This window comes from Pan paniscus, chromosome 10 (assembly GCF_029289425.2).
Source record: "Pan paniscus chromosome 10, NHGRI_mPanPan1-v2.0_pri, whole genome shotgun sequence".
Lineage (NCBI taxonomy): Eukaryota > Metazoa > Chordata > Mammalia > Primates > Hominidae > Pan > Pan paniscus.
This window is the reverse complement of record NC_073259.2, coordinates 63319203-63342994: the sequence shown is the minus strand read 5'-3', so window position 1 is coordinate 63342994 and position 23792 is coordinate 63319203. Positions and strand designations below refer to the sequence as shown.

At 36.6% G+C, this 23792-nt stretch overlaps 1 protein-coding gene across 1 annotated transcript in view; it reads right to left on the bottom strand.

The window, feature by feature from the left end:
* Positions 1-23792, bottom strand: part of SYT10 (synaptotagmin 10) — a 73900-nt gene that overhangs the window by 15863 nt on the left and 34245 nt on the right. Inside the window, exon 3 of the mRNA XM_003813722.5 lies at positions 20079-20646. Coding sequence (XP_003813770.1) covers positions 20079-20646 — 568 coding nt within the window. The remainder of the gene's footprint in view (positions 1-20078; positions 20647-23792) is intronic.

The window sequence follows — 23792 nt, the reverse complement described above, 5'->3', positions numbered from 1 at the left end:
TTCTTGGCTGTCTTACTTTCTACAACGTACTGAAGTGCATGGTGCATAGCTGATACATACCAGTTCATATTTTTTGAAGAACTGAATACATTATTTAATTAATCTGGATAAAACTTGACCTGTTTTGTTTCATTTTTATAAAGCAGAACTGTCCACAGTACCCTGATATAGATTTATATGTGGTCTTTGACTGCATAGATGGTGGACAAATGAAAATGAATGTGGACAATGGGCAATTTAGGATGCTCCTTAAAGAGCTGTTTACAGGATTCAATGAAATCATGCCTGGTAAGAAATTTGTGGCAGGTTTAGTTTTGGGGGAAATAACTCGCTGATTATGCACCCAGGTCCACAGAGCTGGGGTCTTAAACTTTTTTCATGATACACTATTAACATCTATTGGGCTTACTCATATAGCTCAGGTTCTGATTTACATGATTCTCATGCCTTTATTCATGGTCTAGAAGTTGTACAGACCAGTAATTCAGAGAAAAAACTAATTAAATTTGTGTTTGACCCCCAGTTTTCTACTTTCTAAAAGTGAGGTCCTGGGAAATTCAATTAAGTTTTTAATCTCCAAAATTTCATTTTCAAATTGAGAATAACATTCACTTCACAAGGGTTGTAAGCATTAAAGGAGATAATGTAAATAAAGTGTAAGGCACTTTATACAGGGTTTGGCATGTGTTAAGGAATGATGTTTTGTTTACTACTGTATTGCTAGCACATACAGCAGTGTCTTAGACATATCAGGCATTCAGTAAGTACTGGATACATGAAAAGCTTAATAATGGAAGTGATTAGTATTGCAAGACCATTAATAAACAAAAACTATTTCGAAAGAAAGGTATATCCAACTGGATATCCTTTGGGCTAGTGGATTGCTGTAGACCAAAAATAGTGAGCAAGATCCCATAGAAGAGGGTTGAGGAAAAACAGAAAGAGCACAGCCTACTGCTGAAGAAGGAACATCCTTCTCTTCCTTCTAACATGGTTTTTTTTTTTTTTTTTTTTTTTTTTTTTTTTTTTTTTGAGACAGGGACTCTCACTCTGTCACCCAGGCTGGAGGGCAGTAGTGCAACCATTGCTCATGGCAGGCTCAACCTCTTGGGCTCAGGCCATCCTCCCATCACAGCCTAGCTGGGATTATAGGCATGTACCACCAAGCCTGGTTAATTTTGGTATTTTTTGTAGAGACAGGGTTTCACCATGTTGGCCAGGCTGGTCTTGAACTCCTGGGCTTAAGCATCTACCTGCCTCGGCCTCCCAAAGTGCTGGGGTTACAGGCGGGTCCAATCTCACACACGCAATGTGGAGATGGGGAAATTAATAGCAGTAAGTCTAGTGAAGACAGCAAGTAAAAATAGCTACAAAGACACAAAACTGCTAAAAAAAAGAAGCAAATATTCTAAAAAGAATAGCAAATTGGAATCATTTTGTATTAGGGGTATTAAACAATAATAATGCCTCAGTAACTTAAACTCAACATTTTATTACAGACTTGAACAGTAATTAATATTTAAAGTAATGACCTTGAGTCATCAAGGTAAGGAAATGTATCCTATATATTCTGTTCAAGAAAATAGAGACATGTATACTATTTTTCAGGATTATTTTTATCCAAAATGCTTAAAATGTTTAAAGTGGTATTATAATTTCAGCTTAAAATGAGTAAGGCTTTGAGTTTCTGAAAATTGCGTGTAGTCTCATTTTTCTACAATTTTATATAAACATGAGTTTCCCATATCAACCTCTGAAAAATTCTTGTATTTTGGGGCAAATAACCATTTGAAAGCCTGTTATAAAGTCTAGGATGCAGTATTCCATAAAATTTATTTAGGGTAAGAAGATTTTTATTCCATTCTCATACACACTAATTTATTTCGCTGAACAATCACAATAATAATCTTCAGAGTTCCTACTTGGAAAAGGAGCATATGAAAAAAGGGTAACACTGAAGCTGGCTCAGAGGTTATAAATTTGATTTCTTCATGCTGGCTCCACCAGAATGGAGCTGGGTAGATAAAGACCATTTTTTGATGATTGGCTATAGTCAACCTCACAGACTGAGTCACAGTTATAAAGTTTTTTCCATGTAGTCTCTTTCCAAAATAAAAATAAAAGTCAATGGAAAGATAAATTGACATGCAAATATTTGCATTGCACATCCTGTTACAGGACTAAATAGTAAAATCAAGCTGTAGCAATGGAGTGTAAGAGATGGAAAGAAGGCAGATTAAAGCCTCCATAACTAGAAGGTCTATGAACCAAGAGTAGTATTCCTGGAGGAAAATAATCATTAGGTTGGGCTTAAAGAATTAACCAGATGGTACTTCACAGGGTGATGAGGAATAATGCTGTATGTGAGTACTACGATTATACTCAGAAATAAAAATGGTCAGTACGCATTGAGAAATATGGAGTTTGGAAACATGTTAGAGGAGAGTTAGGCTTGATGTAGTTGTTTGATGTCTTCTATGGGCAAGGTGTTGGCGACATGAAAGGGTGGGAGCTTGGCAGAGTGGAAAGGGCGTAGGTTCCTGGGTCAAAAAAACTGGAGTTAAAAATACCAAATCTTCCACGTTCTATTCCCAAGCACATGGCAAAAATACTTGACCTCTCTGAGCTTGAGTTTAATTGCAAATAAAATGGAGACTATAATAAGTAACTCGAAAGGTAGATATCAAACATGTAAAGTGCCTGGTGTAAACAGGCACTCAAAAACAATAATGATGTTAATGAAAATAATATTTGAAAAAAAATTTCTTTATCTTGAATAGGCTAGATTAGGATGAAAAAAGACGCAAGAGAGAGAGGCCATTGAAGTAAAGTTGGTGTGGGAAGATGTTGGCTGAGGAAAAGTTTGAATTCAGTGATATATTAGGAAGTAAGAATCATTAACACATATTGAAAAAAAAACTAAACAAACAATTGGTTGCTGTGGTGATAGCAGTCATCACATCAACTTAGCACCTTCAGTGCAGGCTGTCTTCCACATTTCCTTGGTGGTAAGAAAACAGATGATTTTCTTCACACTGTTAAAAGTGAGATGTAGAACTAGATCAAATGAGCTTCTTCATCAAGTTACTAGTCCTTCATCCACCTGCCCACACAATAAGCTACAACAAAATACAGACCCAGAGTGAGTCTATTGGATTCAAACCACTGTAAAATGTATTTCTCCCTGACCTACACTTCTCATTCACCTGGAATTTAACCTTGAACAAGCTACTTAACCTCACTTGACCTCAGTTTCCTTGGTATAACATGAGGTGCTCAAAGAGATGAGCTAATTTATTTTCCAGCTCTAAAATTTTGTAATTTTAAGCACTGGTAAAAAATGAGAATTAAATAACACATAGAGTTTAGGCATGTTGGAGAATGTCTGGTCAAGCCCTTTCAGGCTTTGTTTGCTATAGCCCTGGCAGAGCCTCCTTGAAAAGACCACAAACAATCACTGATGTGAACAGATAAATTTATAGGTCAAGAACAAGTAGTCATAAAAAGTGGCTATCATTTAAACTTCCAGATAATATGCTAGAGGAGGAAGGATCCAATCCTCAAGGCTGAGCGTATCAGGCTTGATCTAGTTGGGGATTCATGAGGAAAGGCCATACGGGATAATAAATGTGCAATGTCATTTATATGATCTTCTGGCTCTGCTAAAATTCTCAAGAGGATTATCTCATGTGTGGTGGACACGCAGGATATACAATATGAAGTCCAAACTATTTGACATGACACATGTGGCCCCTACTAATCTAGTCTCTACATTTTTTTTCTGCCGTCATCTTACAAATTTTTTGTTATGCTCCCACAACCCAAAAACTCCACCCTCCATATATATAAAAAATAAATAATTTGCAAGGTAGATAGCAAACATGTAAAGTGCCTGGTGTAAACATATATATATGTATGTATATATGTATGTGTATACACACACACACACATAATGTCTGGTCAATCTCTAAACTTTCATTCATTCATTAGCACGGTCATGTTTACTGAGTGCATAAAAAATGCCAGGCACTCTTCTAGTCATTGAAGAAACACTGACAACTAAGACACAATTTTTCTCCTCCTAGGGCTTATATGTGATTTTGGACAAGTTACTTAACCTTGAAGAACACCACACAATTAATTAGGGGACAAGCTTTAACGATAACACAGGTCTGCATAAGGTTAAATTACGTTTTTTTTGTTGCTGTTGTTTTTTTGTTTTTTTTGAGACGGAGTCTCCCTCTGTTGCCCAGGCTGGAGTGCGGGCAAGATCTCAGCTCACTGCAACCTCTGCCTCCTGGGTTCAAGCAATTATCCTGCCTCAACCTCCTGAGTAGCTGGGATTACAGGCACATGCCACCATGCCTAGCAAATTTTTGTATTTTTAGTAGAGACGGGGTTTCGCCATGTTGGCCAGACTGGTCTTGAACTCCTGACTTCAGGTGATCTGCCCACCTTGGCCTCCCAAACTGCTAGGATTACAGGCGTGAGCCAACGCCTGGCTGCTTATTTTTTTTTTTTTTTTAATCTTGTTTTGTAAACATTTTCTAGAGAGATACTTGGATTTTAATTATGGGAAGAGCGATGAAAGATATTTGATTCTTTCCACGACGATCTAGGAGGGCATTAGAGGTGGGTGACAATGTAAATGATGAAAAATGAGTAAAGGCAAAGGGAATTAGAAACAGAGGGGTCAGCTTATAAGGAGGCTGTGAGGGGAGGCTTAGAGTGCTCAGTGATGACCAGAAGGTCAAACAGAAAGCACTGGCTCTGGCAATGCCAGAGTATGATTTGAATGGCAACACAGTGGCCTTATTCTAAATGGCCTCTCCTCAGGAGCACATAATCAAATCACCTCTGACTGTCTCTGCAGTCAGGATGAGATCCATTTTTATGGCTAATAACAATTATGTGGAGGGGTTGCAGTTATATTTAAAAGGGATAATATACAAAGACAATATATGTCAGAGTGCAGTTTGCAGCCTGACACACAGTAGGTGCCAGAAAACATACTACTTTTCTTTTTTGCTCAAAACCATGTTTCTGAGGTCAGTGATTATCATAAGGTGAATGTTCATACAAAAGCTTACTAAATGAGTAAATAAATAATAAGGTATCAGGCCAGGTCATGACTTCCGTTAGTTGCAGGAGAGGCATCTACTGTTTGAAGGAGTGAAAGCTACCAGCAACTAGAAAACAAGTGACGAAGACACTTTTTACCGGTGTTGTGGTTTGTGTGAATGAAATTTCCTAAAATTGTGCAAGTGCTTGCCCACGTAAGATGACCTTGAGAATACAATAAACCAGTCATAATAGTTTTGAGCCATTTAAAGATACATGCAAGGTTTGGGGAGCTACAGTTAGAGGATACTTATCTATTAGTTTTATTGGACCTTATTTCTCTATAGAGCTCTCTAGTCTTGTGTGATATGGGATTATGTTTGCTGTAATTCTATAGCACACTAAAATTTCAGAATCAAATGTATCCCTAAGGTCTGTAAATTGCTCTTTTTCCTTACATATCTGGTAATTTCCCCCAGCCAGCCAGCACATGCAGTCTACTGACTCTAGATGGCAAATGGGAGGGAGGAAGAAGCAATTTGATGGAGTACAATTAGGAAATGTAATTAACATTGTAACCCTTTTCCAGTTTCTAGCCCACTTTCCCCTTTTCCTTCAAAGAACCACAATTTTTGCACAACACGCCCTCCCTGCCTTTCCTCTTCCTCCCAGTGATTCTGATTCAATCAGGTTTCATTGTGTTCCATAGAGGTCAGGGAAGATACAGGAAAAGGAGGCTTCTATCACAAAACCTAGTGAGATTAGTGGATTTTTTACATCATATTTTCATTATTCACTCTTTTCTGCCTTCTCTACTTGAAGATAAAGAAAATGCTCACCAGGTGCCTTTTAGCAGGACCTCCTTGTGTTTCTGCACGAAAGAAGGAATGAATTTTATACTAAGCACATAATCTTAAGCATTGTGCTTGGCCATGGCACTAAATCCAGGTGAAGCATAGCTGAGGTCAGGGCAGGAACGGGGCAAAGAACATGGCTGTGTTAGAGACAGGATAATTACAAAACCCCTCTGGGCATTAAGCGATTAACAGCAACCACCCAGAGCTACTATTGCCAGGACACTGTTTAAGAATGCCCACGTTTCTGCTCAATGGGAGATCCATTTTCAGTTCCCTTCCAAATGGGAAATAACTACTAGTTTGGTGCAAAAATAATTGTGGTTTTTGCCATTTAAAAAAAAAAAAAAAAAAAATTGCAAAAACCGCAATTACTTTTGCACCATCCTCATAGATGCCAGAATGGTTTAGCTCTTGTCCTATCCAACACAACCATGGACTTTAGCTATCAGGAGCCACAAAGTGACAGAGCTGAGGCTTTAAAACAATCCTTCCTTGATTTAACTAATCAAGTCTCAAAATTAGCTGTGTAATGAAGACAGTGAAGTAAGAGGGAACAGCCCAACATAGATACTGAGACAAGTGCAACTTGAGACACAAAAAAAGGATACAAATTTCATAACAACTCTTCTCTTCCTCATACTGGTTAAGAGATAATCATAAGCTTCTGGATGCAAAAAACCAGAGACTTATTCTCAAACTTCCATCATCATTTACAGATAGGGGCATGAAAACCTGTGTAATAAACTATATACAACTCTCCTTAGACTGTTTGATGCTTTTAAATATTTTTACAAAATTCTTAAAGGAGTCCCTGTAAGTATTGCTGTATATAGACACCTAGACTGGATGAACTTGGCTCCACTATTTTAGAGTCTATCTTAAATTGATTGACATTGTTCCACTTCTTGCTCTCAAAGTTTCTTCTCCACGTAATAGCCACAGATCTTATTGATTCTAAGGGAGTCTATGGCTCACTTCTCAACAAAAGCCATCAATAGCCTCAAATGTCACTCAGAATAAAACCCAAAGCTCTTTCCATGGCCTGAAGACTCTAGATGACCTGACTCTCGGCTATCTCTCTGATTTCATCTCCCATCACTCTCATCAGACAGTTCTTATCTGAGCACTCTATCTAGGGTGGCCCCCACTCCACTATAACTGCCTAGTTCCTGCCCTGCCTCATGTTTCATATAGTACGTGCCTTCATTCATGTGCATATTGTATATTTCCTTCATTATTATCTGTCTTCTTTTCTAGAATGTTGGCCTTATAGAAAAGGAACACTTTATGTCCTAAGACGCTGGGAAGAGTGTCTGGTAAACAGGAGAACTAAATAAAAGTTTGCTGGGTTGATGGGTGTAAGATCCTTGCTCCTCCCTATATAAGTAGATTATACATTAGAACATTAGCAGTCTACTTGTTATGATAACAGTGTGTTTGGGCACAATTTTCTGTGTCCAGTTATCTACACTCTTCCGTAGACTGGTATTTGATAGGTGCCAGCTTCCTTTTACTTACCATGGGGTGTGAGATGATAGATATTGAAAAATCTAAAAGCACTGTAAAAGCATGAATAAAATGGGTATCCAGTCAGTAAGGTCTCTGGTTTACTGAATTAAATGTGCAGGACTTAATGCAATATGTGTCATGGCATAGTCTTGTATAATATTGCCACATTTTGTTCATTTTTTAAGATTTAGGAAAAGAGTTAAGGCATCAGTATCTCTCATTCATTTTTTCAAAATATGAGGGTAATACATTTAAGAAATCTAAATATTAGGGCAAGAACTTTAGGACATGGAAGTAGCTGGGATATTAGCAGTCGAGCGGATAACAAGAAGGTGTTTTCTCTATGTGCAACATGCTAGCATGTCAGGGATAACTGACAATTAGAAACTTTAAATTTTACAAACATTTTACGTTTATTATCTAATTTTACTTTCAAAATATTCCTGTTGGGTTGATATTATTACAAATCTCTTTTTGTGGATGAAGAAATAATTTCAGAAATGTTAAGCAACTTATTCTAAGCGATACAGCTAAAGGTAACCGTCCCAGGATTCTAATGAAAGGATACTCATTAGCATTTTAATTCCTGTACTTTCCTACTTTACTCTGTGGCTTTACCTAATAATAGAAATAGTGCTTACACAGGCACGGTGGCTCACGCCTGTAAACCCAGCACTTTGGGAGGCCAAGGCGGGCAGACCATGAGGTCAGGAGATCGAGACCAACCTGGCTAACATGGTGAAACCCCGTCTCTACTAAAAACACAAAAAAATTAGCCGGGCGTGGTGGTGGGTGCCTGTCGTCCCAGGTACTCGGGAAGCTGAGGCAGGAGAACGGCGTGAAGCCAGGAGGTGGAGCTTGCAGTGAGCCGAGATCACGCCACTGCACTCCAGCCTGAGCGACAAGCGAGACTCCGTCTCAAAACAAACAAACAAACAAAACAAAACATAAAAAGAAATAGTGCCTACAATTTTAGTGGCCAGAAAAACAAAATTGTTTTTGTGGTCTTAGATTTCAAAGCCAGCAGATAAGGTACTATATTTCTTTGAAAAAGTTTTTTATAAATTAGAAAATCAGATACTTGATTTATAGCAAACTGCTTAATGCAGCCTGTTACAGAGGAGGAGAAGAATTATTCTGAACATTTGCATTTAAAAAGCATCTGCATATTCTTGTCACTATATGAGTGTGTTAATAACTAATAATAGTTATACTGGTTAAATGCAAGGAAGAAATAGAACAACTTTTAACAGTATCTTTGGAACCTCACTAAATTCCTAGAACTTACAATAGGCCCAGCTATGTTACTGGAGCATTAGGGAGCTAAATAGCTTCTCTTTATCTCCTACAACCTTCAAGCATTAAAATACACCAGGACACAGCTGATAGAATAATAACCCAAATATGGATTTTTTTGTTAATTCCATCTAAAAGAGAAAAATTGCCTGGACATTTTCTGAAATAACATTGACTCCAATTGATTTTTAAAACAAGGCAAAGAGAAGCATTGCTTAGTTCTCTATGCATATCAGTCACAGTTTTACAAGACAGATTTGACAGGATTATAAGTTTTAAAGGCCTTATGCATATGTTTTTGCCACAAGTATTATGTTACAAATTTCTGTAATTCAAATTATATTAGTTTTGGCAATTCCAATTCTGTAAGCCAATAGTTGGACTTCCGTGTTTCACAAGAAAATTCATTTCTTTTCCTTTCTCTTTAGTATATTTCAAATATGGTAAAACTCTAATATCATTCAGGGCAAACAACTGAACTAGAAATGAAAGATTTAAAACCTAGTTCTGGCTCTTCTACTAATCAGCTTTGTGAATTTTAATTATTTTCTTAACATCCTTGGGCTTCAGTTTTCTAAACTATAAAAAGAAAGGATTAAACTTGGACTCTTTACCAATTCTAAAATAATGATTATATGATCTAGACATGAGACTCTCAAAATCCTGCCCAGAATATGCCCATGAACTTTTAAGGTAGTATGAAAAGACTTCTGACCTATTACAAATCTTATGCACTTTCTCTGAGAACAAGATCTCAGGTCATATTTAAGATATTGATTTTATTTATATACAATTATGTAATTTGGGTATTTGATTATTCAACCTGAAAGCAACAAATTGGAGCAGTAAGGAATGCAGGAAGCATGCAAACTTATAACAGAGATGAGATATTTTAAATATAAGAGAACATTGGACAGAAATGAAAATCTGCTTTCTAAGTTTATATAATTAATGGTCACAAAGATCACTACTGTTAATAAAAGAGTAATTTACATTCAGAATACTCTAATTAAAAAGCAGAAACATCTGCGGCATTTTATAAGTATTTATATTTTAAATTTCTAAGGTAAGAAACTGGGAACATAAAAATATGTTTTGGAACCTATAAAATTAACACAGAGAGTTATTTTTTCCAGGCTACTCTTAATAAATGACCTATAATCTGTGTCTGAAATCTTAATTTTAAGAGGCAGAAATTCTTACTTTTTCAATTGCAATGAAATGTGGAATTCCACTTTTTTTTTTTTTGAGATGGAGTCTCGCTCTGTTGCCAGGCTGGAGTGCAGTGGCGTGATCTTGGCTCACTGCAACCTCCACTTCCTGGGTTGAAGCAATTCTCCTGCCTTAGCCTCCCAAATGGCTGGGACTAGTAGAGACGAGGTTTCACCATGTTGGCCAGGATGGTCTCAATCTCTTGACCTCGTGATCCACCCACCTCGGCCTCCCAAAGTGCTGGGATTACAGGTGTAAGCCACCGTGCTGGGCCCAGAATTCCACATTAAGGAGATCCTTTGAAGTTCTTTATGTAATAAAGTGTAGAGTGTTTTAGCAATGATCACGGCTCTTTCTAACTTTCTGTGGTTGAAGCCTTGTCTTATCATCAGCCTTTGAAGGACTAATTTGATTTCTCCTAAGGTAATGAGCACATAGATATACAGACACATACACAGCATGGTCCAGAAAGGTTATAGGAAATTAGCCAGTTTGTAATTAGGAAACATTTTCTTTCTTTAGAGTATCAGTGAGGGATCCAGCAGGAAACAGATGGCACACACAAATCAGAGTAATTCCAGAGGGCTTCATGAAGGGCTACTCACAGAGATGTGAGCTGGGAGGAGGAACCACAAGAGACAGTTACCCTGGAGTGGTAACAGCAGAGGCTGTCATGACCACTAGGACTTAAACAGCAAGTGGGGACAGTTACCTGGATTCAGAAAGAAAGTGGTCAGAAAAAAGGCCTGCTTTGAGAAAAACTGTACCCTCAGATGAAGGGCATAGACAGCCTGAGGTTTTCTTGCAGGGGAAGACAGCAATGGACAGAAATATATTTCCCAAGGTCATTCTTCCGCCCTTTCTGTCTTGCCTCAGGACAGAAAGTCTGAACCAAACCGACCAGCCTTTTGAGGCACCAAACAGGGTAGAGAACAGCAGACACTGAACCTAAAGACACACCTAGGAGATATCCAGCATCTTCAGCTTCTGAGGTTTTATAAGATGCAGACTGGTGAGGGAACAGAGGGAACAAAGTGCCTAATGGAAAGGGAAGAGAGCCCTCTTCCCCTAGGAAGAAGCCCAAGGAGCCCCCTTCCTTGGGAGAAGTCTGACTTTCTCAAGGAAGAGAATATGAATCTGAGTTGAGAATAAAAAGATGAGTGAGGCTTCCCAGGCAGAAACAGGGACAATGGACATTTCAGGCAGAGGTATCAGTCAATAAGAAAGCTTGTGGGCCTGGAAACCTATTGCTTTGAGTGAGGTGAAATTGATGCAGATAAGTCATATAGGAGAGTGGCAGAAATGAATAGGGAAAGTTAGAACTAACTGCCAGTTCATAAAGAATAGGTAGAGTCAGAAATTGGAAGGGATGGGAAGGATAGGCAGTGGAATAGGGTGTTCAGGAGGGTGATACCCAGAGTGGAAGTGGAGAGAAATGAAGATGCCAAAATCCTCAATGAATGTGTGAAAAATAATTGGGATACTGTCTCCAGGTAGGAGAGGAGGTCCAGGCCAGACGGGATTATGAGTATACACATCATACATTATAAAAAGAAGCAATAGTATCAGGCCGGGCGCGGTGGCTCACTCCTGTAATCCCAGCACTTTGGGAGGCTGAGGCGGGCGGATCATGAGGTCAGGAGATCGAGACCATCCTGGCTAACACAGTGAAACCCCATCTCTACTAAAAATACAAAAAATTAGCCGAGCGTGGTGGTGGGTGCCTGTAGTCCCAGCTACTCGGGAGGCTGAGGCAGGAGAATGGCATGAACCTGGGAGGCGGAGGTTGCAACGAGCCGAGATCGTGCCACTGCACTCCAGCCTGGGCGACAGACTGAGACTCCGTCTCAAAACAAACAAACAAACAAACAAAAAGCAATAATATCTACTCACTGAATCACAGCACACAGTAACTAAAAAGAATTAAAGGAACTCTGAAAACTTTCTGACTTGAATAGAAAAATGTAACACTTAAAATTATCCCTTATGATACTACTACTATGATATAATTTTTAGCATCAAGGTCTTTATTCCTATTTAATATGATAGCTATCTAAACAATAACCAAAAATCTACCATAAAATATATCCTATGGCATATATGGAACATTTACAAATATCCAACTGTGCTAATCACTTATGTTATTTAGTCCTAACAACAAACTATGGTTAGCCTTCTCATAATTCCCATTTTACAGATACTATAATTAACACTTAGAGAGATTTAGTAACTTGGTCAAGCCATACACAGATAAGTGACACAGCAGGAGTATAAAGCAATGTGGGTTTGTTACAGAGACTTCATTGCTTCATTAAGCACTTACAGGCTACATTGCCTCTAACTACAGACACAGAGAAAGAGATAGTCTCAAGGATATAGTGGGGAAGCTAGATGGGAGTTATAATCTTTACCAGTACAACCATGTAGGAATTTAAATGGGAAATTATGTAGATGCGATGAATTTAGGCAAAAAATCATCCTTTTGCTTTTCAAACAACCCCAAATATTATGACTAAAATACGGTTGGGAGCTATTCCTTAAGTGGCTGATTGATACTCATTTTCGAATGACACCCTTCCAATGAGTCTATCACTGGAAGCACATATCATACTGTGCTTACCCAGCAATTCTAGATTTATCTAAAAAGCATGGCATCAATGCTGAATTACATTTAAAACTGGTGGCACAAATTTAAGTTTCAGATTTTCATTAACTTTGACTTTTTTGTTTTGTAAAACAGAAGGCTGTAATCAATGTTACAGGAAGCTGCTCTTTAAACTGCTAATAAGAGGCTAATATAATAATTGTTGTGGGCTATTTTATAGCCGCTTACCTACAATCTTTCCCATGAAAGTAAAAGTAGTCAAAACACACTGATCAGACAACAAAACCTTGTTCTCTAAATGTGCATAGATGTGATCTAACCTGAAAATAACATAATAAATTATGATGATTTATTTAATATTACTCATGAGACAAAGCTCCTTTAAGTAGGCTGGCTGAGTGAGGCAGATGTTAAAGCCAAGAAAAATCATACTTTGGGAACTGAACTCTCTTGGTCTTATGATAGCATATGAAGGACTCTACTATTTTTAAACTGAAGTTAAATTTAATTTTAAATTAACATAGATGCTTCCCATCAATTCTCGCAAAGTAAAAGACCTTACATACAGGTTCATGGAATTTACTTTCATCATTTGAGTTAATCTATCATCAGTTACTGGTGGCCCATAAGCAGACGTGTAATCTGTGACACACCAAGGCCAGGTTTATCGCAGAGATGAAACAGAAAACTAGGAATGTTCATAGAGGAGCAGATGTGGGTTCATTGTCCCAACCTGCAGGTCGATAGCTACAGTACTGACTGTTACACCCCAGGAGACCTGGTAAGACAGGCAGCCCCTGACCAGAAAGGTTTGCTCCCTACTGCCCCACTTTCCATCATACTCTTTTCCTTAAAATAAAACTGGAATTTTGCCACTCTTTAAAATGTTATTAGCTGACACATATTTCATAGTTAATGAACTTTAGAAGATAATTCATTGATAGCTAAATGGGAAAAATATATAGTATTATTCTGATCCTATGATTGATCCAGGATGATTGGGGGTAGAATTAAAAATACACCTCTAGATTAAAAATAATTTTAAATATTAAAAAATTTTAGTAATGTGTAATAAAATATGTTATTTCAAACTGAAGCTCAGCAGGTGCATCCAATACTCTGAATTGCTGATACAATGAATACAACAGTTCCTTTGTACTTGTCCTGTCAAGGTGTACTCTTTCAAACAATACCTGACAGATGCTTAGTTAGAATATAATAGATTCATTTTATAACTGTAACCAGGTCAATGTGATATACACAAGCAACTTCCTTACTTGCAAGAATTTTAAAGTGTGTAGAACACAGTTGGTGCAAAAAAAAAATTTTCATTGAATAGGTAAGTAAATAAATACATACGCAAATGAAGGTAGTTCTGTTAAAAAAAAAGGAAATCTTTTCCTTGTCTACCTATATTTCCAATGGCTTCTTGAGTATGCATAGGAAAACTACATTTAAATATTGAAAATACATTAGTCTTGGTCAGGTGTGGTGGCTCACGCCTGTAATCCCAACACTTTGGGAGGCCGAGGCAGGCAGATCACCTGAGGTCAGGAGTTCGAGACCAGCCTGGCCAACACGGTGAAACCCCATCTCCACTAAAAATACAAAAATTAGCTGGGCATGGTAGCACATGCTGTAATACCAGCTAATTCAGGAGGCTGAGGCAGGAGAATTGCTAGAACCTGGGGAGGTGGAGGCTGCAGTGAGCCGAGACCACACCACTGAACTCCAGCCTGAGGGATAGAGTGAGATTCTGTCTCAAAAAAAAAAAAATAGTCTTTATAGTGATTGACTTTCTAACAAAATTCAACATAATGTTATGCATAATAGCTTAAACATAAAATGTATATAAAGCCACATGCTGCAAATCATTCTTTTTCTATAGTCATTCATCCAGTTTCTACCATATATTCATTCTATCCAGTTGCCAATAGGTAACTTCTACTACTAAATTCCTGTGTGTCTTTACATAGACTTTTTTGTATATATAACTGAATATGAATATGTATTTCTCCTTTACATTTCAGAAATAGCAGCATAGGGTACACACTGTTTTTTAATATGATTATTCCCTATGCTGGAGATGTTTCTATGCTCGTATTAGAGGTGGTTGGCTTGCCAGATTTGTGATATATAGTAGGGTGATTGCTAAAGTGAAAACTAAATTTTTGCACAGAATGAAGATTCACCTTTATTGTTTCTTTTGTCAGTATCAAATTTCAAAACAATTGCTACTTCCTGAAAAATATTAATCCTTCATATATAATTTATTATTAATGAAATCATAAATACAAAATATATGCCTCTTGTTTCAACCTGATAACATTTTTCTTAATAAATTTAAAATGTTCCTGCTTGATTTCATGTATATATGGCTGCCATACCCTGAATATTAAAAAGAATTTGTCTACAAAAAGTAGCTAACATTAACAAAGTACACCTAAGCATATCCTTGTTTATTTGTAATCAATAGGGTACAACATCCCATTGTTTTTTCCTCTGGTAGTGGTAGATCTGTATTTATACATCTCTACACTTAATCTCATATGAAAATTTGCTATGTTAAATAACATTCAAAAAGCATTTATTCATTAACCACTAAGCACTCATACTATGTAAGGGATGCAAGAGATATACAAGATGATTTCTGCTTTCCAGAAGCTCAGAGTCTAGTGGCAGACATAAGACAAATACCTGCAGAATGTTTAAATAAGTGCAGCAGACAATGGTTCCATTAGCATATATTAGCTTCTTTCCATTCTCATTGCTACCAGCCTCAATAGGCTTTGTCCATCTCATCTTGTCTGTGGTGTTAGATTCCTACCTGAGCACTACATTTCACAATCTCCCACTCTGATCCATTGTACACGTGGGTTGCCATATGAGATAATGGCTTCAGTGATTTCACTCTTCTAATAAAAAACAAAACAAATAGAAACTCCTATGACATGAAATGTCCTCTTGATTATAGATTAAATATAACATTCTGGTTTGGGTTCCCTTTAGTCTCTTCATTTCATATTCACACTTCACTTTTCTGCCCTCTGAAAACATGCTACAGTCTTGATTTATTTCCTTTTCCTCATGCTGTTTTTTTCTTCAAGAATCATCCAACACTTTTCTTCAGAATTCTATCATCATGGAAAGGCAATGTGAAATATTTTCATATGGGATATAGTCTGTACCAAAATTGTGTGTGTAGATAAGACCACATTTGTGGAGGCTATCAGGAAACAATTATATAATAATTTACACTGAGGCATATACTTTATTTCTTTGTTATTTGTCTCCTTTGTTAAAGTCCTTGAGTAAAACTTGTATTTTACCAGTCTTTCTTTCAATTTTAGAACTAAACTTTGTTCACAGGAAGTTCTCAGTAAATATTTATGTAATCAAATTAAAGTTATTTGAATCAAATGCAGTAGAACAGAAAATTTTAGAGAGTGAACTGTTCTAGGAAGATTTTTTTGGGTAAGATCTTGCACAGGCCTTTGGACCTGTGGAAGAAAATATGACAGAGACTCTGTAATGAAAATTTGTAGGAATGAGACACTTAAGACCCTTAAAAACAACAATCACAAAAGCCGCTAGTCTGATTTTCCTAGAGTCTTATTTTCAACAATTATGAGATATAATTATATAATTAGCATGAAGAAGGAAAAAGAGAGCCATGGCATTTACAACAATATGATAATAAAGCAAGTCTTAATGATTCTGAGAAGAATCATTAAAAATTAAAGATACACCAGCTAGTGCTTTTCAAACTGATAGCAAAATGGTATTTTTTTCCCCAGTCAATTTTGGTCTAAATTACATTGGAGATTTGCAATTATACAAAGGTACTCTTTAAAAATCTCATAAATGATTATTCCAAATAAAAACTTTAGTTATAAAAGTTCTTAAAATTATAAAGTTATAAGAATTATAAGAATATTTATATTTGTCATTATTGTCTCTTAATCTGATAGTCTTTTTTTTTTTTTTTTTTTTTGAGACAGAGTCTCACTCTGTTGCCCAGGCTGGTGTGTAGTGGTGCCATCTTGGTTCACTGTAGCCTCCACCTCCCAGTTCAAGTGATTCTCCTGCCTCAGCCTCCCAAATAGCTGGGACTACAGCTGCTTGCCACCATGCCCAGCTAATTTTTTATTTTTAGTAGAGACGGGGCTTCACTCACCATGTTAGCCAGGCTGGTCTCAAAATCCTGACCTCAGGTGATCCACCCCCCTCGGCCTCCCAGACTGCTGGGATTACAGGCATGAGCCACTGTGCCCGGCCAATAGTCTTTTAATCCAGTATTTATTTTATTTGTTACATAAACTCTTTTATGTCTGTGTCTGCATAGTTTGATTTGCCTCTGTAGGTTTCCGCAGGACTTAAACAAGTGAGAGCATATACTACATTTCTTTTTATTTATTTCCTCTTATTCTCCATTTTTCTAGAAGACTCAATAATTTCTGCATGAAATTCTTAAAAATTAATGACGTGTGAATAGAAAAAGAAAGTTTCTTAATGAAATTTCCACCTACATCATTTTTTTTTCATTTTTACTAATAAGAAGATGTAACATTGCTTAATGATTTTTCAAATGCTGAACAGAAATTTTAATTAAATACTACCCTAACCATAATATTTGGCCACACAGTCTAGAAATTTAGGTTTCATTATTATGTTCCCAAACAAAAACCCAGAAGCAATATTCTGAACAATGTGTGGTTCAATGTTCTAGTTAAAGGAGAATGCCCTTTTATTAGAATAATCTAAGAATACATTTTATTTTCTGCCTACTTCTTTTTATATTCAGAATTCTGAAATGAGAATGTCTGCAGATGTGGCAGGTGGAATAAACGTAGCCCCAAAGATAGGCATGTCCTAATTCCTGGAATCTGTGAATAATGTTACTTAAATGGCAAAAGGGGCTTTGTGGATGTGATTAAGATTATGGATTTTAAGATGGGGAGATTTTCCTAGATTACCCACTGGGGCCCAATATAAGGCAATGAATGCCTGTGGCCTCTAGAGTCAGGAAAATGCAAGAAAATGGGTCTCCCCAAGAGCCTCCAGAAAAGAATGCAGCCCTGTCAACCACATTCATTGTATTTAAGTTAGTAAAATCCATGTCAGATTTTTATTTTTATTTTTATTTTTTTTTGAGATGGAGTCTCGCTCTGTTGCCCAGGCTGGAGTGCAGTGGCTGCGATCTCAGCTCACTGTGACCTCCGCCTCCCGGGTTCAAGCAATTCTCCTGACTCAGCCTCCCAAGTAGCTGGGATTACAGGCATGTGACACCAGGTCTGGCTAATTTTTTGTATTTTTAGTAGAGATGGGGTTTCACCATGCTGGCCAGGCTGGTCTTGAACTCTTGACCTCGTGATCCACCCACCTTGGCCTCCCAAAGTGTTGGGAATTACAGGCGTGAGCCACCACACCTGGCCCCATGTTAGGTTTCTAACCAAACTGTAAAATGTTTGTGTAAGACTAAATTTGTGGTAATTTCTAACCAAACTGTATTTCTAACCAAACTGTAAAAGATTTCTAACCAAACTGTAAAATGTTTGTGTAAGCTAAATTTGTGGTAATTTTTATAGCAGAAATAAAAACTAACATACAAGGCATATGGGAGAGTTGCAAATAAATTTAAGTAATTTATTAATATTTACCAAACAATGAATAAATATTATTAGCAATGAGAAACTAAAGTTTCCACAAGGAACTCCTACTTTTTTCTAAGTAGAACCAGTTTGGAAAACGTATGAATGTTTAAAAAAAAAAAATCACAATCAATCTCCTAGTCGATTATACTAATTTTTTAGATTTCATTGGCAGATTATTTACCTCTGAGCCTGAATATATGTACATAACATACTTTACTTTTTTATAGAAATGTGTTTGTTGCAACCCTAGTACTTAGAGCATGCCAAACATATATAGGTAAATATTTGTTGAATAAATAAAAAGTAATAATAAGACTGAGGAATCAAGAGAAATAATCTAACAATTAATTGCCATCTGCATTTGTAGAATTCTAGAAGGTGTTATTTTTAAAAACAATAAAAATTAGTATTCATCATGTTTTCCCCATGGGAATATACGTAATAAAATGAACACAAATGTGAAATCAAAAGAGCCCCACTGTGCATTTGAAATATGATCCCCTTTCAAAATTCCTTCTTTGTTCCTTAATAGATATTGCAATAGAGATTATGACACAAAAATCCAACAACCAAAAATGTTATAATGCTGGAATACAATATTGAACTGGCAGTATAAATTTTTAAATTAATTTATCCACATAATTTACAATGACAATATAATTATCCCATATACCGATTGTAATTAGTAAAACATTCATAAATGGAAAAACACGAGCTATTTTGAATAAAAAAATGCTTATATTTTAAATAATCCCTTGTCTCTGTTCAAAACTTCCACATTTTAAACTTGTAAGTTGCGATACAACTCAAACAAAAGACAGTAAATATGTAAAAACAACCTGATGGTAAAAAATTAAATGTCCCCATTTAAAAACTAATAAAGAAAACAATCTAACTTAAGAGATCACTCCTCTAATTCCACTTCTATAATTCTATACCGGACAAATAATCTTGAAAAAAAAAACAGATTTACAAAAAAAAGAACATAATTTTTCATATAACAAAATTTATCCCTAACTCAAGTGTCTAACAGTAAGAAAATGGTTAAATGGATCATGTATTTCAACATCATGCACTAAAACAAATATAGAATGAAAGAAAATTGGCTTGAAAAAATTAAACTTAGTATGGTCTTAATATTTTAAAATATGCATAGCAAAAAGTTGGAAAGCAATATGCCAAAATATTAAATATAATTGGTAGCACTGTAGATTATTTTAATTTTATGCTACGTGTTTTTACTGTTTTTAAAATTTTCAGTACTAAAGTTGGTATTATTTTATAATCAGAAAAAGTATTTTGTAATGAAAAAGAAAAGTTTTAATGTAAACAATGATTACTTCTTGATCACTGATCATTTCATATATTGTAATTGTGTGTATTCCCTGAAAGCTTCTGAAATAATGGGTTGTTTCAGATCAAACCAAGGACTTTTCCAAATAGCATCAAAGTACATTTTAGGTTTGATCTGATGAATTATCTTAAATAATGAAGTCATTATTCTTAAAGAGTGAAATAATTTCTAAAATAATGAAAATAACAAAATTACCTTAAATAATGAAAGTCAATACTAACTGTGAGGAAACTCGGTGCTGCAGATAGGATATTTATATTACAGATGAATATTTTAAAGGAGAAATAGCCTACCAGTTCTGCTAATTTATAAGAGCTATGTTTTTTTATTTACACAATCACTAGGGTTACCAGTATATTCAGCATTAGGTGACTGAATTATTATTAGTAGAAATGAAATCCTACCTTTGCAGGATCTTAGACATAAATTCCATAACTCTGCAAGGCTTATTCCGATAATTTGGGTAATAATTAGTCACATAGCATTGTAAGTCAAATAAAAAACAATATATTGGTGGAATTACTACTTACTGTGGTAGCACAGTGAATATCTTTCCATACTGTGGCTTCCCTGGAGAGATCAGAGACTTCAAACAAATTATCGAGAATCACTTCCCCAATCATGTCATGTCTAGAAAATCTGTCAAAATCATACACACTGAAATGTAGTTTTCGGTTGCTTAGTTGATCATATGCTACAGGAAACTGAAAAGTTTCATCAAATAGAGGATTTAAAGTCTTTCTGTGCACGCGGGTCTGAAATTTCTTTTTCCTATCTGGAAGAAGATACATCTTCACATAAGGGTCAGAAGTTCCTGTGAAGTCTTTAGCAGGGAGATCTAAAGCTTTGATAATTTTAACAACTAGAAGTTCATTTTCATAATCATACTGGAGGGTAAAGTTAAGTTTCCCACAGATTTTGACATCTTCGTTTTGGTTGCCCTCAGAGTCAACTGATTTCTGTTTGTAGAGTTCTGGCTTTATCCTCCCAATGCTGGTTGTTGTTTCTCCTCGTTGTAAAACAGGTTCTGTGCCCATGCTAAAATCAACACTGGAAACCTGCATTTGCCTCGGCAGGTGTCTTCGGAAGGAATTGTGGCTGAACACACACACATATACACAAAATCATTGAGGGAGATCATTTTGATGAGAATGTTATACAGTGACATATAAACTCTTCCCCACCCCCAGAATAGTGAAAAGATATCTATATCTACATAGACAGACATATACATATAATCAAAGAGGTTCTTTTGAAAAAATAAAGAAGTACAATATTCAAAAAGAAGTCTCCTAAAATTCCAGAACATCTGAAACACTTAAATGTTCTTTTTGTTTGTTTGTTTTATTTTGTTTTTTGTTTTTTGAGACAGGATCTTGTTCTGTCACCCTAGCTGGAGTACGGTAGTGCTATTATAGCTCACTGTAGCTTAAAACTCCTGAGCTCAAGCCATCCTCTGGCCTCCGCCTCCTGAGTAGCTGGGACTACAGGCATGTGCCACCACACCTGCCCAGTTAATTTTTAAATTTTTTGTAGAGACAGAGTCTTGCTATGTTGCCCAGGCTGGTCTTGAACTTCTGGGCTCACGCAATCCTCTCACCTCAGTCTCCCAAAGTGCTGGGATAACACAAGTGAGCCACAACACGTGGCTGGCCAATGTTAATTTTCATATGCTTTTGGAATTTTGTACTCTCAATCATAAGCACATAATTAAAAACAATTCTAAAGAAACATGATTAGCAAAAAAATTCAATATTCCACAGAAAATTGTGAATGTTATCAATCATCTGTGTCTATCTAGATGTAAGTATTATACAGACAAAATCATTCAGATGGCTGGTTTCTTTTCATCTGGATATTTGAGTCTCATGAATTTCACATTTTAGTGACTATAGTATTAAAATTAAAAACATGTTATAGGTCCACATTTTCTTATAATGAGTTGTTTCTAATTCTTAATCTAACTAAATACATATTTACTTTTAAAAAGAATATATAGTTGTGGCAGCCAAAAATGAGTACATTTTCTTTTTTTCAACATGCTGTGGTCTTCAGAAACTCTAAGGATAAAAACAAACGTAGAATTTTAGAATTTGAGCCCAACAAAACAAGTTTTTAAAAATTCAGACTGAATTTCCTATAGTCACTATTACTACTCATCTAGTCAACATTTCCAGAATATTAAATATATAAGCTTACTAATGTCTTCTACATGTGACTTGCATTAAAGATCTGCTGCTTTTATACTTACTCCATGCTTTCTGGCACGAACTGTGCCAAACTACCCATCTCCTCAAAGCTTAGTCCCACGTCTTTTGTTATATTTCTTGTCAGTCTGTCCATCAGACTAATCATCAGTTCTTGGACTATAATTATTGTCTTGAATCTGATGTTTTCTCAGATAAATCCCAGCTACATAAACTTCTAGTCCCGTATCTCTAAATTTCTAAGGAAGATTTCTAAACAGATGTCTTCATTTCTCCCCAAATGCAACCAAACTCATCATTTTCTCCCTTTTGCTTGCAAATCGGTTCTTTATCCCACAATCTCTGACAATAGCACTAATATTTTTTATCAGTCACTCATGCTTCCAAGAATGAAGTATGCTTTGAAGCATTCTCCCTTTACCCATAGGATTTACTCAGTTTTCTAAATCCTGTTGCTTTTCCTTTGAAACATCTCATATAGTTGTTCATTCCACTCCTTTTCCATTGCTGTGGAGTCCAGATCCTTATCTCCATATATTTTGCTTTCTCTAGTCACCTTCAGCTGGCTTTTTTTTTCCTTCCAGCTCTGTCTTATACTTAATACTCAGTCAGTGCACCCTCAGAACACTCATTTCAAAATACTTTATTCACTTCTGTTGTCTATTGCAGCAGGTCTACACCTGTTACAGCACTAAGTAATATAGATGACATTGCATGATTAATATTTGATTCACTGATGCACACACGAAGCTTGATTTCTTTTTTTTCGAAATGGGTTCTCACTCTGTCACCCAGGCTGGAGTGCAGTGACACAATCTTGGCTTACTGCAACCTCAACCTCCCAGGTTGCGGCGATTCTCCTGCCTCAGGCTCCCAAGTAGCTGAGATTAGAGGCTCCCGCCACCGCACCTGGCTAATTTTTGTATTTTTGGTAGAGATGGGGTTTCACCATGTTGGCCAGGCTGGTCTCAAACTCCTGACCTTAAGTGATCTGCCCACCTCCACCTCCCAAAGTGCTGGGATTACAGGCGTGAGAACATTGATTTTTCTTTTTTTTTTTTTTTGAGACGGAGTCTCACTCTGCCGCCCAGGCTGGAGTGCAGTGGCGTGATCTCGGCTCACTGCAAGCTCCGCCTCCCAGGTTCATGCCATTCTCCTCCCTCAGCCTTCCGAGTAGCTGGGACTACAGGCGCCCCCTACCACGCCCGGCTAATTTTTTGGTATTTTTAGTAGAGACTGGGGTTTCACCATGTTAGCCAGGATGGTCTCGATCTCCTGATCTCAAAGAAGAGTTTACAAATTAGTGACCATCCAGAAGTGAGATGCCTGGCCACAATACCATTTGAGAAGTAGTGACATGAGCTGAGGATGTTGAACCTAGAAAGGAGAAGCAGTTGAAGAATAGGGTAAAGATGGATTAAGACTAGCTGTCTTCTAATGCCCGAAGGACTGTCATGACAGCATTTAGGAATTTATGGAAGGTGCAGGAAGATAAATTTTAGCTTAATATAAAGGAATGTTTAAAATAATCTAGAGCTATCCAACACAGTGAAGTAGTGAACTTCCTCAAGCTGGAAATGTAGAACAAAGATTAGATGCTGAAGAAAAATATTTCTGCCTCACGTAAGATTTTGGCAAGTCTAGCATCTCACTTGAGGCAGGAAACATTAAGTGTTTTCCAACCTTAAGTTTATTCTGTGATTCTCTTTCATTCTATAGTCCTTCAGTAATTTTACGGGCCTAAATGTTTACAACGCAGTATCAATATTATGTGCATTAATAGAATGGAATTTGTTAAAATCAGAATTATAATCTAAGGTGTTGCCAAGTTCATTCTCTTACGTTTAATTTGCTTATTTACTTTAACTGGACTGAACTGTTGAGCAGTAATTCAAAAAACACCATAAGAAGTGCTTAGGGCTGTATTGAAACTAATTCAACCTCTCTCTATGGTCCCCTTTCATACAGATAAGGAAGACAAACTGAAATGAGCTGTGAGAGTATCAGTAGCTCTGCTTGTTTCTACTGTACTATTCA